At 38.5% G+C, this 15,136-nt stretch overlaps 1 protein-coding gene across 2 annotated transcripts in view; it reads right to left on the bottom strand.

Moving 5' to 3' along the window:
- Positions 1-15,136, bottom strand: part of SNX27 (sorting nexin 27) — a 63,072-nt gene that overhangs the window by 30,886 nt on the left and 17,050 nt on the right. For both annotated transcript variants that reach the window (XM_045790535.2, XM_045790536.2), the window contains exon 2: positions 9,593-9,824. In XM_045790535.2, coding sequence (XP_045646491.2) covers positions 9,593-9,824 — 232 coding nt within the window. The remainder of the gene's footprint in view (positions 1-9,592; positions 9,825-15,136) is intronic.

Below are 15,136 nucleotides of genomic sequence, written 5' to 3'. Positions count from 1 at the left end.
CAGTTTTACGGAGTCCAATTTATCAATATTTTTATAACCAATGCTTTCTGTGTTAAACTCTTTGCTATACCCAGGATCAAAAACCTATTTACCCATACTTTCTACTAAGAGCTTTTAATTTTTTTATTTTGTCATTTAAGTCCTTAATCCACCTGGAATCAGATTTCATAAAAAGTATGAAGCAGGGTTCCACTGGTATTTCTTTTAAAATCATGAATATTGAAAATGAAATTTTAATTGAATTACCTATAAATAAAAATATTCTGTTTTTATAGGATAATCTGGGAACTTCTGAATGGTCTGGAATTAACCTCCCACACTAAACACCTAGAAAACTGGGCAAAACATAGGAAACAACTATTTTTTGGACACTGGACAACAGGCAAGTAAGAACTGTGATCCCTGAGAAAAGGGAAACAAAAAAGATGAGCCCTACCATAACCTAGGGTTTCTGTCTAGAGGTGGCTCCTGAACTGCACCTCGGACAGGGCATCCAAACAGCATGGCAACTTCACTGAGTGTGGAGACAGAGACTAGAGCTCAGGGAGGCCAAAGCAGCTAGAATCTGGACAGAGTACACAAGAGGTGGGGAGCGAAAGAGAGACAGTGCTCCAGAAATTTGCATAGGATCCCCGTGAATTCTGGCTGAATAGCAATTTGAGGAAAGAACTATTACCAGAGTGAGCTGTAAATAACAATTACTGGAGTTCAAAGAGCATCTGGAGTCATTTGACTTCTCTACAGCCAGAATAGAGCTCTCCCTTGAATCTCCACGGCATTCAAAAGAACTCAAAAGTGCCATGCTTTAGGAGTAGAGCTAAATTAGCTCTAAGAGTAAAGGCTACTCTATGCTCACCTTAAAAGAGCTTAAAGACAAACCTGAAAAAGGATCAAAGTAATCTATAAGTAACTTAGCTGCATGCCAGCAAAAAAGAAAAAGAAAAAAAAAAAAAGAGAAAAAGAAAAAAATCTAACATTCTTTAAAGGAATATAACCAAATCTAACACACAGTAACATTAAATTAACAGGGTGCAATACCCCATCAAAAATTACTAGACATATAAAGAACATGAAAATTTGACCTATAACCTGGAGAAAACTCAGTCAGTAGGAGACTCAGAAATGACAGAAACAAAAGTAGTAGCAGACAAATACATTAAGCAGCTCTCACTGACTGCTTCTGTTTAGGATTTAGGAAGCTGCAAGAAAAGTAATCCCACTCCAGAGATAAGAGATCTCCCATGCACTTATAAGTCTTCCCCATGGGCGTCTTGTGTTCACAAGAAAACTAGAGACAGAGCAGGACACTAGAAATGGGCTACTGTGGCAGTGCAGGCATTAGAGAGGTGCTTGGCAATTGTTGGGGGAGAGAGACAATGCCCCACCTACCTCCCCTAGACCCTTCTCTTCTATTAAGCAACAGCCTTAAGCCCTTGGGGGGATGGGCAGCAAATCCTCTCATTCAGAGGGCACTGGCAAAGATCCACTGCTTCTGGGGAAAAACTAAAAGCAAAAACCCTCTACTCCTTACTCCTGGTGAGAGGCAGGAAATCATCTTAGGCCCAAGTTCCTTTTTTTTTTTTTAAGATTTATTTATTCATTCGACAGAGAGTGAGAGAGGGAATACAAGCAGGGGGAGTGGAAGAGGAAGAAGCAGGCTCCCAGCAGAGGAGCCTGACGTGGGGCTCGATCCCAGAACGCCAGGATCACGCCCTGAGCCGAAGGCAGCCGCTTAACTACTGAGCCACCCAGGCGCCCCAGGCCCAAGTTCCTATACTGATACTAAGTAGAGTCTGCTACAGCTAGAGGAGGGACAAGAAACTCTTCCAAGACTAACCACAGATACAAGGCAGAGTTTAGCTGTGATAAGGAAGAAGGGCAGAAAAACTAAAAAAAAGTCTCACTCCCAAGACACAGGCACAGGGTCCCTGTGGACCCTGTCTAAGATGGAAGCTGGACCAGATAACAGAGAACTCCCACTACAAATCTAGCCTAAATAAAAAAACAAGAGCAGTCCACCAATGGGGGATAGGCAAAGGTGGAGAGAACTTGTCTGTGGTACAGGCAATGCAGGGGCAGCTAAAAGTTGAGAGGGAAGGGAGAGCAAAACACAGAAAAACAGAGCCTCTGACCCCAGCCCCCACTCTAAGCACAAAGCTGCCTAGAGGAATTTGAAGCCTATGACACAATAAAGATACCAAAGCCAAAACAACACCCAGATCCCCGAAAGAAGAAGACATGTGCATATTTTCAGGTTCAAATACTATTTACTTCAGTCTCTACTTTTCTACACATGATGCCTGGCACTCAATCATATATTACAGGACAAAAAAGTAAGACAAAGAAAAACCACTTATGTCAAGAGGTAAGGCAATCTCAGAGATAGCTAAGTGTCAAAACTATCAGGCAGGGACCTTAAATAACTATGATTCATACATTAAAAGATCTAATGGAAAAGGTAGACAACATGTGTAAACAGATGGAGAATTTCAGGGGAAATGATAGAAATAAAAAACATGATATCAGAGATGAAGAATTTCTCTGACAAGTTAACAGTAGGCTGGACACAGCTAAGGAAATAATCAGTGAACTTGAAAACAGGGTTATAAATATTACAGAAAGAAAGAAAGAAAGAAAGAAAGAAAGAAAGAAAGAAAGAAAGAAAGAAAGAAAGAAAGAAAGAAAGAAAGAAAGAAAGAAAGAAAGAAAAAGAAAGAAAGAAAGAAAGGGAGGAAGAAAGAAAGGAAGGAAGGAAGGAAGGAAGGAAGAAAGAAAGAAAGACAGACAGACAAACCAGAATAGAGCATCCAAAAGCTGTAGGACAATATCAAACAGTCTAACATACATGTAATTGGAATCTCAGAAGGACAAGAGAAAAAGAACATAGCTAAGAAATATTTGATGACATACTGGCCGAGAATTTTTGAAAAATAATGATACCAAACCACAGAGCTATAAAATTTAGAAAACCCCAAGCAGGATAAAGACTAAAAAAGACCTAGCTTTGAAGTTTAAAAACTTTGAAGGTCACTATAAAGGGTTAAAACTACATAGAGAGGAACAAAACTAAAATAAGCAGGCCTCTCACTTCTCACCAGACACTATGCAGGCCAGTAGACTAGAGTCACATTTTTAAAGTACTGAAAGAAAAAAATCATCAACTCAGAATCTTCTACCAGGTAAAAATATCTTTCAAACATAAAGGCGAAATAGACTTTTTCAGACCAACAAAAGCTAAGAGAATTCATTGCCCACAGATCTGCACTATAAGAACATTAACGGAAATTCTTCAGGCAGAAGCAACAGGAATCCAGATGGAAACTGAATTTACACAAAGGAATGAAGGACACCAGAAATGGTAACTATGTGAGTAAATATAAAAGAACCCCTTCCTCAATTTTAATCTCTTATATTGTTTAAAGCAAAGATAACAACAAAGTAACATGGAATTTATAACACATACAGAAGTAAATGTATGACAACAGCACAAAGGACGAGGGAAGGAAATGATATATACTGTTGTAAAAGCCTTTTATTATATGAGAAGTATACTATATTATTTAAAGGTAATATTTATAAAGATGTATACTACAAACCTGGAACAACCACTAAGAAAATAAAACAATAAATTATATCTAATAATACAATAGTGGAGATAAAATAGGATCATTAAAAAAACACCCCAGGGGCTCCTGGGTTGTTGAGTCAGTTGAGCGGATATCCTGACTCTTGATTTTGGCTCAGGTCATCAACTCAGGGTTGTGAAATTGAGCCCCGTATCAGGCTCTGTGCTGCTTGGGATTCTCTCTTCCTCTGCCCCTCTTCACTCATGCCCTCTCTCTCTCTCAAAACAACAACAACAACAACAACAACAACAGCAACAACTCCATTGGGGCGACTGGCTGGCTCAGTTGGTAGAGCATGCGACCTTGCTCTCAGGGTTATAAATTCAAGACCCAAGGTAAGATTACTTAAAAAATAAAACAAAATCTAAAAAAATACTCCATTAATCAAAAAGAAGGCAGGAAAGGAGGAAAAAAGGAATAGAGAACAGATGAGATACAGTTAACAAAGAATAATATGGTAGTTATAAACCTAACTATATCAATAAATCAAATGAAATATAAGTAGACTACAGACTCCAAATAAAAGACTAAAATTGCCAAATTGGATAAAAAAGCAAGACACAGGGGCGCCTGGGTGGCACAGAGGTTAAGCGTCTGCCTTCGGCTCAGGGCATGATCCCAGTGTTATGAGATCGAGGCCCACATCAAGCTCCTCCGCTAGAAGCCTGCTTCTTCCTCTCCCACTCCCCCTGCTTGTGTTCCCTCTCTCTCTGGCTGTCTCTATCTCTGTCGAATAAAAAAATAAAATCTTTAAAAAAAAAAAAAAAGCAAGACACAAGTATATGTTGTCTATAAGACACTCACCTTAAGTATGCTATATACGTAAGTAAACGGATGGAAAAGATATCCAATGAAAACAATAATCAAAAGAAAGGTGGGGGGCACCTAGGTGGCTCAGTCAGTTAAGCAGCGGACTCTTGATTTTGGCTAAGGTCATGATCTTGGAGTTCTGGGATCAAGCCCTATGTTGGGCTCCCCGCTCAGTGGGGACTCTGCTGCGGGGGGGCGGGGGGGGAATTCTCCCTCTCACTCTGCCCCTCCCCGCCACCCCACGTGCACAATTTCTCAAATAATAAATCTTAAAAAGAAAAATAAAAGGTGAAGCAGCTATTAGTGGCTATATGATAATATCAGAGAAAGACTTCAGAACAAAGAGTATTATAGAAAATAAAGAGATATTTCATTCTCAAAGGAGCCAATTCATCAAGAAGGCAACAGCTTCATTATATATTTAAAAAAAAAAAATTGAGGGGCACCTGGGTGGCGCATTCGTTAAGTGTCTGCCTTCGGCTCAGGGCGTGATCCCAGCGTTGTGGGATGGAGCCCCACATCAGGCTCCTCCGCTAGGAGCCTGCTTCTTCCTCTCCCACTCCCCCTGCTTGTGTTCCCTCTCTTGCTGGCTGTCTCTGTCAAATAAATAAATAAAATCTTAAAAAAAAAAATTGATGGAACTGAAGATTCCCCTAAAGACCAACCTTCCAGTGATAACAACTACAAACTCTAGACAAAATGCAAAAGCCAATTACTTGAAGGATTCTGAATACTACACTTAAATGGAAAGAGACTGCAGAGGGGAGTCAAAACATGGAGTACCCCACAGGGCTCGGAGGGGGGTCTGCTCTGATAGTGGGCATCAGTCACAAAGCAGCCTGACTTAGGCAACTAAAATTCCAATAGAAACTCTGACATTTTGCTGTCTGGAGGAAAGAGAGAAAAGATTCTAGGCAACCATGGCTGCCATCAGAATGAGTGGACAATTCCAGAAGAGAGAAACAGAGAAAAGGATGCCTTAATTCTGTGAATGAAGACCACATACTTCTCATACTGATCCTTCCCTGAATGATATACATCGAGAACAGACTCCAACTAGCATAGAAACATCCGAAAGAACTGAACTGACACGTGAAGTACAGCCCACAGGTGGCACTGCTTACAGTTAATTGCCAGGTAAAACAAAACATCAACATTTTTCAGAGGAATATCACACAACTCTGGGCCTACACAATGCAACATTCACAATATGCAAGATACAATCCAAAATTACTCACTGTATAAAAGAACCAGGAGGCTATTCCCTTTTCAAGGGAAAAGACACTAAACAGAGGACAACCTCAAAATAACATAAATATTGAAATGTTCAGACATAACCAATGGAACAGAATACAGAAACAGAACTATATATATATATATATATATATATATATATATATATATATATATATATATATATATATATTCAATTGATCTTCAACATTTAATAAAGCCAAGGTATTTCAATGGGGAAAAGATATTCTTTTTCAACACAGGTTGCCGAAACAGCTGGATATCTATATGGGGGGAAAAATCTTGACCCTGGGGCGCCTGGGTGGCTCAGTCGTTAACCGTCTGTCAGCTCAGGTCATGATCCCAGAGTCCTGGGATCAAACCCCACATCCGGCTCCCTGCTCGGTAAGCCTGCTTCTCCCTCTCCCTACTCCCCCTGCTTGTGTTCTCTGTCAAATAAATGAAAATAAAATCTTAAAAAAAAAAAAATCTTGACCCCTATATCATAGTGTTGATACAAGAATCAACTCTGAATGGATCCCAGACCTAAACATAAGAGTGAAAACTATGACACAGCCACTTTTTGGGGAACAGTTCGGCATTTCCTCAAAAGGTTAAAACATAAGAGTTACCATATGACCCAGTAATTCCACTTCTACGTAATATCTAAGAGAAACGAAAACATATATCCACATAAAAAACTGTACATACATACTCAAAACAGCATTATTCCTAACAGCCAAAAAGTAGAAATGACCCAGATGTCCATCAACTGAAGAAGAGAGAAACTAAATGAGGCACATCCAGACAATGGAATGTTACTAGGCTGATACATGCTACAACATGGATAAACCCTAGAACACATTATGATTTCATTTATACGGAATATCCAGAACAGACAAATCTATAAAGACAAAGATTTGTAGGGAGCAGATGGGAGGTTTGGAGGATGGTGGCTAAAAGGTATAGCCTTTCTGAGGTGATAAAAATGTTCTAAAATTGACTGCGGTAATGGTTGCACTACTCTGGGAACAAACTAAAAACCACTGAATTATGTATACCTAAGGTGTGCAATTGCTGGTATGTGAACCACACCTCAATAAAGTTTTTGTACAGAGAGTTAAAACTATAAAACTTTTACAAGAAAACAAAAGATCTGTGTCCTTGGGTTAGGCAGATGTCTTAGAACATGAATTACCCATAAATGAACAAAACAGACAAACTGGACATCAAAATTTAAAATTTTGTTCTTTGAAAGACTCTGTTAAAAATAAAATAAAAAGGATGTCCTTCGACAGATGAATGGATAAAGAAGATGTGGTTCATATACGCAATGGAATATTACTTAGCCATCAGAAAGGATGATTACCCACCATTTGCATCAACAGGGATGGAACTGGAGGGGATTTGCTAAGTGAAATAAGTCAAGCAGAGAAAGACAATTATCATATGGTTTGACTCACATGGAACATAAGGAATAGCGCAGAGGACTGTAGGAGAAGGGAGGGAAAACTGAATGGGAAGAAATCAGAGAGGGAGACAAACCATGAGAGACTCTCGACTCCGGGAACCAAACTGAGGGTTACAGAAGGGAGGAGGGTGAGGGGATGGGATAATCGGGTGATGAGTATTAAGGAAGGCATGTGTGGTGATGAGCAATGGGTGTTATACCCAACTAATGAATCACTGAACACTACATCAAAAATTCATGATGTACTATATGCTGGCTAATTGAACATAATAATAAAAAATTAAAAATAAAAATAAAATAAAAAGGCAAGCCACAGCCTGGGAAAAATACCTTACAAAACACCTCTCTGATAAAGGACTCCAAATACACAAAGAACTCTTAACAACAAAATAAGAAGATAAGCAATTTAAGTTTTAAAATGGGAGGGGCGCCTGGGTGGCTCAGGTCATGATCTCAGGGTCCTGGAATCGAGCCCTGTGATCAGCTCCATGCTCAGCAAGGAGTCCACTTCTCCCTCTTTCTCTGCCCCTGCCCTACTTCTTCTCTCGTGCTCATGCTCTCTCTCTCAAATAAATAAAATCTTTTTTTTAAAAAAAAAAAAAGGTTAAACTTTCATTTACCATATGACCTTGCAATTCCACTCCTAGCTACTCAGGAGAAATGAAAACATACATCTACATAAAGCCCCATATATTAATGTTATTTCATGGCAGCTTTAGTCATAATAGCCCCAAACTGCAAACAACCCAAACATGCATCAACAAGTCACTGGATAAACAAATTGCAGTAAATTTATCCAATTAAAAATTAATTGCAATTAAAAGGAACAAACTACTGATACAGGCAACATGTATACTCTTAAAAAGACTACACTAAATGAACAAAGCCAGACACCAAAAACTACTTATTATATGATTCTGTTGATTTGACATCCTAGAAAAGACAAAATATACTAACAGGAAGCTGATCAGTGGTCGACAGGGATGGGGTTATGAGGAGAGGACTGACTGCAAAGGGTCACAAGGGAGCTTTCTGGGGTGGTGAAAATGTTCTGTATCTTGATTGTGATGATGGTGATTATAAAACTATGTACATTTATCCAAACTCATGAAACTGGACATTCAACATGGGTGAATGTTAATGTAGGTAAATTATGCTCAATAATGTTGATTTTCGTAAAAGGGACAATCAGTAGTTTCATTCCTTTTCTGAAGTCTACAGAGGTTCCCCAAGGTCTCAGGTAATTCCCAAAGGTCTCAACTTCCAATCTGCTCCACTTTTAGGAGCTGACCTTGATTTCTACTTTTTACACGCCTTATGATTCAAAGTATAGCACCTTCGAAACACAGAACTGTAAACTTTGTGTAAATGGCTCTGAGAATCCATAGACCAAGCTGACATAAACTATGCTATGTGCTATCATCATCAGCTAAATTAAAGATGCAGTCGAACATCACTTGATCTTTCTGAACTTTTCTGAATTCTTTGCTTGCTTTTCTCATCTCTCCACTAAAAAGAATTTATCATAAATGTCCTGTGGCTCATTCCTATACAGGGAACAAATCCCAGTTTCAGAGACTGCAACTTTAGTCAGCAGTGCGGCCTGAAACACGTGTAGTCTGTTTGCCGATACCTAACACAACTCACTGCGCTTTCTACAAAGAATAATGAATTTCTCATATCAACACTCCCCAAATAATCAAAGGCTAATAAAGCACACCTCAATCAAGAGAAAAAGTAAGTAGATTGGGCTACCAGCAGCTATTAGGTTTTGAGGAACAAGCAAAGGTACTCAAAAAAGGGCTGGCACATGTCACCCAGAACTCAGGGTGGGCTTTCCTGCACATCTACAACAGCAGCAGGCTGGAAATGCACAGAATGGTTCATGTGAACTGGAGTCAGAGTATAACTAGGACCCTGCGGAAAACCAAGTTAATAATTCACGCAGATATCTCCAAAGAAAACAAAAAAGAACAAGACGTGGAGAGGAGTGTAAGGCATTTGTAGGTCCTGATGTGGACAAATTCTGTATTACCCAAATGTTTTGGAAGACACCACCTTCTGAAATTCATCTTCCTCTATACCTCTACAGAGTCAATTGTAAGTAAGAGACTGCTATTAGCAAAAAGATATGGCAACCAATAAAAGAATAAACAAATAAAACCAACTTAACACATGCTTACAACAGGCCAGAATGCAAACTTAAAACTGTCTGGAAAGAAAATGGAATTATACTTAAGCAGAAATAGAAATCCTCTTCATTACTGTACTTCACCCCCTGCAAAAAATTATGGTCAGTGTCTTTTATTTATGTGTGAACCCATCTTCCTGGTAGACAAACTGATCTAGGTTGCGGTGATTACTTCTAGTGCTCTAATATATATCATAAATGACGAGGCTGGGGGGAAATAAAAGCTAAATGTTTTGAGGATTGATTTGGGCTGACACTCACCACAAACTTCTCACCATTCTGCTCCACATGTTTGTATGTGGGGACCGATATGGGCACTGCTTGCTTTTCTGTGTAATCATAAAATGATTGTCCCAACGAGTCGTCACTGGGATCTAGGTTATCTGCCTCATGTGGAGGTACAGATAACACTGTCAAGATCAATTCCTTCTCGCCTGCTCGGATCAGGTCCACCACCTGCTTGTGTGTCGCCCCCTCAACATTCACGCCGTTCCTAAGGGGAAAAAGCGAAAAAGAAATCCCATAAACCAGAAGGGTCCAAACACCTTATATCTCCACCCTCCTGCCCCGACTCCAGTGTCACGCAGTATGAACCATAAAATCAAGATTAATTTGGTTCCAGAAAAGCTGTTTATATTTTTATAGATCATAACGTGAAAAAGTGTTTGTGAATTTATGGCAGGGAGAAAAAATGGAAACAGGTGAGAGAACCTGCCCTTCCTCTATGCTAGAATCCCACACACAGCTTCAGGAAAGCACATGGGGAAGTTGCAGAGGAAACAAAGCTTTCAAAGCTAATTTCCTCATCCTAACCAAGCATGTATACAATACAATCAAAGTGTCTTCTAACAATGCTGCCATTTGAACTCTACTTAGTTCTTTTTAAACCTCCTAAAATTTCTGTTAGAAGAAATTTTTCACAAAATGCATTCCTTTAATTTGTAAAGACTCGAAAGTATGACTCAAGGTAATTTTCACATCTATAACTGATTTCACCCCATATCTCCAAATCAGGCAATTTAATTTTCCTTTATACCAAGTTTCATCACCTTGGGAGTTAAGTGGTATATATCTTCATACAAATAATTTCTTTTATCACTTGGTTCTTAAAAAGGCAATTTTGAAATTTCATTATGTGAACCAACTTCCTTTGTCCTCCCAATTATATCAATTAATCCCTCTTAGCATTCTATCTACTATTCTTTCTGTTCTGTGCTATCTCACTTAAAGCCCTGTGTCATCAGTTCAAACTAAAAAAACCTACATCTGAAGTTATATAGTAAATCAACCTACTCATTCTCTTCCCTGTTTCACTAGATAAAAAAGCTGCAACTAGGAAAAGTACAAGGTTTGGAAGAACAATAATTTTGTCAAGAAAGATGCTGAGTTTCACAAAATTCACTCAGCAAACTGAACTACCTTCCTACAATGCTGACCCTGCCTGCTGTCTCAGCAAAAACCACTAGGCAGCTAGCTGACCTGGAGGTTCCCTCCACGGCTATCCCCCGAGAGTTAGGAAACATACACCTGGCTGGCCTTTAGTCAATGTGATAAAAGCTTATCTACTACCCTTTAGAGTTAAGCTCTTTTTCAGTTGCAAACCATTAGGGATTTTTCCTTCCTGAAAATGATGCTAAGTTTAGTAACAGGCCTTCCACAAACTTTTCAGTCACTGGAATTGTTTCTGTCAAACTCTGGTATCTGAAACATCCATTTATATAAACAGAACAGGCAGGAGATCACCCTGCTAAGCCTCCTTCCTTTTGGGTTTAACAATCTAATCAGTAAAATCAGCACTCTAGACATTTCACAAACTAAATCTAACTTATACACACAAAAAAATCAGTAATTTTACAATTGACTAGCTATAGAAAAAAATAAAAGCACCCCTTCCACTGATGGAAATTTGGGCTTTTAAAATTTGGATCAGGTCAAACTAGTAATCAGAAAAAAAATGCTCAACTCTGATCACACAGCTAGATAGTAAAACAGAGAAAAAATGGGCTTTAAAGCTATGGGTTCAAATCTTGGCCCTGCCTTTGGTACAGGCACTGGTCTTAACTAAGTCATTTAACCTTTCTTAGCATTGTTTTCTGCATCTGTAAAATGGGGACAATAATAAGCCTCTAAAAGGATTGTTGTGAGGATTAATGTAATGAAACATGTAAGTCACTGGGAATAATACCTGAACACTTGCATTAGAAGGTATAATAAGAAAGTAGTGTGTAGCTGTTGAAAAAATGTTGGCTGAAGAAGAAATGGAAACCTGAAGTTGGGGATTGCCAAAGGATTTCATCTAAATCTTTAGTCTTATTAGTAGTTCTGACAAAATGTTTTGCTGGCAGAAGAAATAAAATGGAAAAAGCAAAAATTAGAAATCAACATAGAGAACTTCATCTACCGCAAGGAATCTTAGCTTACTCATGAATACCCTTAAAAAAATTTTTTTAACAAAGTAGGGAAAACTCACTTTAAGAGACTGAAAATCTTGGATACTAGAACAAGATTTTTATGTTAGTATAATCAATTTTATGAAGTACACATTTATTAAAAAAAGTTTAACTACTATGCTCAAATCTTATGTTTCAGCTCCCCTGTTTTTTCCCCTTTAAAAGATCTTTAATCTGGGGTATTCTGTCAATAGGCCAGGGGTTGCTGAACACCTATAGCATTTGTCTGTATAACTGTATTTGTGCATATACGTATTTTTCCCCCTGAGTATGGGGTCCACAGCTTCCACTGGCTTCAAAAGTTCTTAACCAGAAAGATTAAGAACTACTGCTTTCAATGCACACTTCTCCACCCATTCAGTTTTCAAGTTAGACTACACTGTTCCTGGGTCACTTAAAAAACAAGCCCCAAAAGTCATCAGAGAAACTTAACTGAAGCTTACTCCAAGAGCCAGGGAGCAAGGGAGTTTGCTTAGTTTCACTTCTTTATCAGAAAGACCAAGCTTCAAATTGACTATCATCCCAAGAACCGAAAGAAAGAAAGAAAGAAAGAAAGAAAGAAAGAAAGAAAGAAAGAAAGAAAGAAAGAGAAAGAAAGAAAGAAAAGAGAAAGACAGGAACGAACTACCAGTGTCACATTCTAAACACACTTGTGCTAATGTTTATTTGGTTCAACTATAAAAGGAATGCTATACATTCCACAATTTAATACAAGGCTGGAAATTCCTTCATTCTTCAAAGAATGAAATGAGGTCAGTAAAAACCCCAGGACGTTTAATTTCAAAAAGGGCCTTCCCTCCTCAAGAATTAAGAGGCCTTCACAATCATAAAAATGTTTATATGATATCCTCTTTTCCACAAGAATGCCACTATACCAAGTTCTAATTAAGTGTGGCCCAAATTTGGACAATTCTAAAGACATAAATGTAAACTATAAATTCTGCAATAAAGGAAACTTCCAGCAGTAGACTTCTGGTTCAAAGCATGGGTTCTAGAGTCAGACAGACTTGGGTTTGAGTACCATTTGTGCCATTTAACAGATGAGACGTTGATAAATTATTCAATCTCACTAAACCTCAGTTTCCTAATCCATAAAATGGTGCTAATAATACCTATAGCTAACAGAATGAGAACTAAAATGAGATAAAGCTTTAGAACATGGTAACCATTCAATAAATGATAGCTATTCATGTGATAGTATTATCAGTTGGGCAAGCAGGTTAGTAGCATATTGGCTTCCTGATGACACAAATCCTTTCCATCACCGATCTCCCTTGCCTTTCTTCTTTGTCATATAATCTAGCTGGAATTCATTTGAAAATAAATGATCAAGCTCTCAACCTACACTGACCCATCACAAGAAGGGAATCATCTTCATAAGACCACTGCATCAGAGAACCACCTAGTCCTACACCACACAAAAGTAACTACTTCCCAATGCGTCCTACTCATCTATGTTCTTCTATAAAGAAAGGGAACGGCTTGGCGCGCTTGGGTGGCACAGCGGTTGGGCGTCTGCCTTCAGCTCAGGGTGTGATCCCGGCGTTATGGGATCGAGCCCCACATCAGGCTCCTCTGCTGTGAGCCTGCTTCTTCCTCTCCCACTCCCCCTGCTTGTGTTCCCTCTCCCGCTAGCTGTCTCTATCTCTGTCAAATAAATAAAATCTTTAAAAAAAAAAAAAAAAGGAACGGCTTAAACACACTATCAAAACATTTTCAGCAGATATGTGATTAAACAAATACAACCAAATGTTAATTATAAAATCTAGGTGGTAGGTATGCAGGTATTCACTGTGTATTTCCTTCAACTTTTCTGTATGTTTGAAATTTTTCATAATAAAATGTGAGGGGGAAAAAAAAGGCTAGTAAAAAACTGCAACAATCCACAAATAAGACCAAAATTTTGTTTAAGTAACTAGATAATACCTAAAACTTACTCTGTGTTTTCAGCATTATAAAAATATACCTAATAATTTTTTAAAAATTCTCATTTTTTACATAAGACCAAAATCTAGCCCAATCAGAGGCCTTCAGCTAGCTAATAAGAGTGGCTTTAGATAAGACTCTTGTTCAACTAAAGTTAGCCAGCTGGGGAAATTGTAAAGCTAATATAAACACTCTGAAAAGCAAGAAAAAAAGCTCTAAATAGTCAGGGTTTGTATACTGTGAAGGAAGTTTCAGTATATACTAAATATGGATGGAAACATGACGGAGCCAATCACTAAATGCACCATAGCAAGGAGCCATTCTGTGTGGTAAGCAGAATATCATCTTGACCCCCTGTGACATTTAAGAAAGTAATTAAAGGGCAATTAGTCCCTCAGAGGCAGCCTGTAAAAAAATAGACAATAAATTCCTATAACTGCAAGCAATATGATATAGTTTTCAATTATGTCTATTAAAACACAGCGGCTACATGCCCACAAGTATGGTTAAAATAAAAAAGAGGACAAAACCAACTTTTGCCAAAGATGTAGAAGAACTGGAATTCTCATACATTGCTGATGGGAGCATAAAGCAAAAACAATCTGGCAATTCCTTATAAAATTAAACACGTATTTACTATATGACCTAATAAATGCCATTCCTAGGTATTTATCCAAGACAAATGAAAACATATCCACACAAACAATTGCTGTTGAATGTTCACTGAGGCTTTATTCATAATAGTCCAAAGCTAAAAACAGCCCAATATCAAAAGGTGAACAGATTAAAAAAAAAATTGTGGCATATTCATGCAATGGACTGTTACTCAGCAATAAATAGGACCAAATTACTGATATCCACAACAACATGCATGAATCTCAAAAACACAATGAGCAAAAGAAGTGAGACAGAAAAGGGCCTGATTGATTTGATTCCATCACCTACTTGAAGTACCAGAAGAGGCAAAACTATTCTACAGTGGTAAAATCAGATCAGTGGCTGTCTGGGGGCAGAGGTAAATACCGAATGCAAAGGAACACAAGGAAGCTTTCGGAAATGAGGGAAGTGTTCTATCTCTTGATTGGGGTGGTGGTTAAATGGGTCTATACCTTAGTCAAAACTCAAACTCTGCACTTAAGCTGTGTGCACCTGAGCTGTGTGCATCTGATCATACGTAAATTAAACCTCAATACAGCTGATTTAAAAATAAAAATTACTGGGGCACCTGACTGGCTCAGTAGGTGGGGCATGTGACTCTTTTTTTTTTTTTTTTTTTTAAGATTTTATTTGTTTATTTGACAGAGAGAGACAGCCAGTGAGAGAGGGAACACAAGCAGGGGGAGTGGGAGAGGAAGAAGCAGGCTCCCAGCAGAGGAGCCTGATGTGGGGCTCGATCCCAGAACGCCGGGATCACGCCCTGAGCTGAAGG

Source organism: Ursus americanus, chromosome 12 (assembly GCF_024610735.1).
Source record: "Ursus americanus isolate L20-20 chromosome 12, mUrsAme1.1.p, whole genome shotgun sequence".
Taxonomy (NCBI): domain Eukaryota; kingdom Metazoa; phylum Chordata; class Mammalia; order Carnivora; family Ursidae; genus Ursus; species Ursus americanus.
Note: the sequence above shows the minus strand (reverse complement) of the source record. Positions and strands in the feature narration are given on the sequence as shown.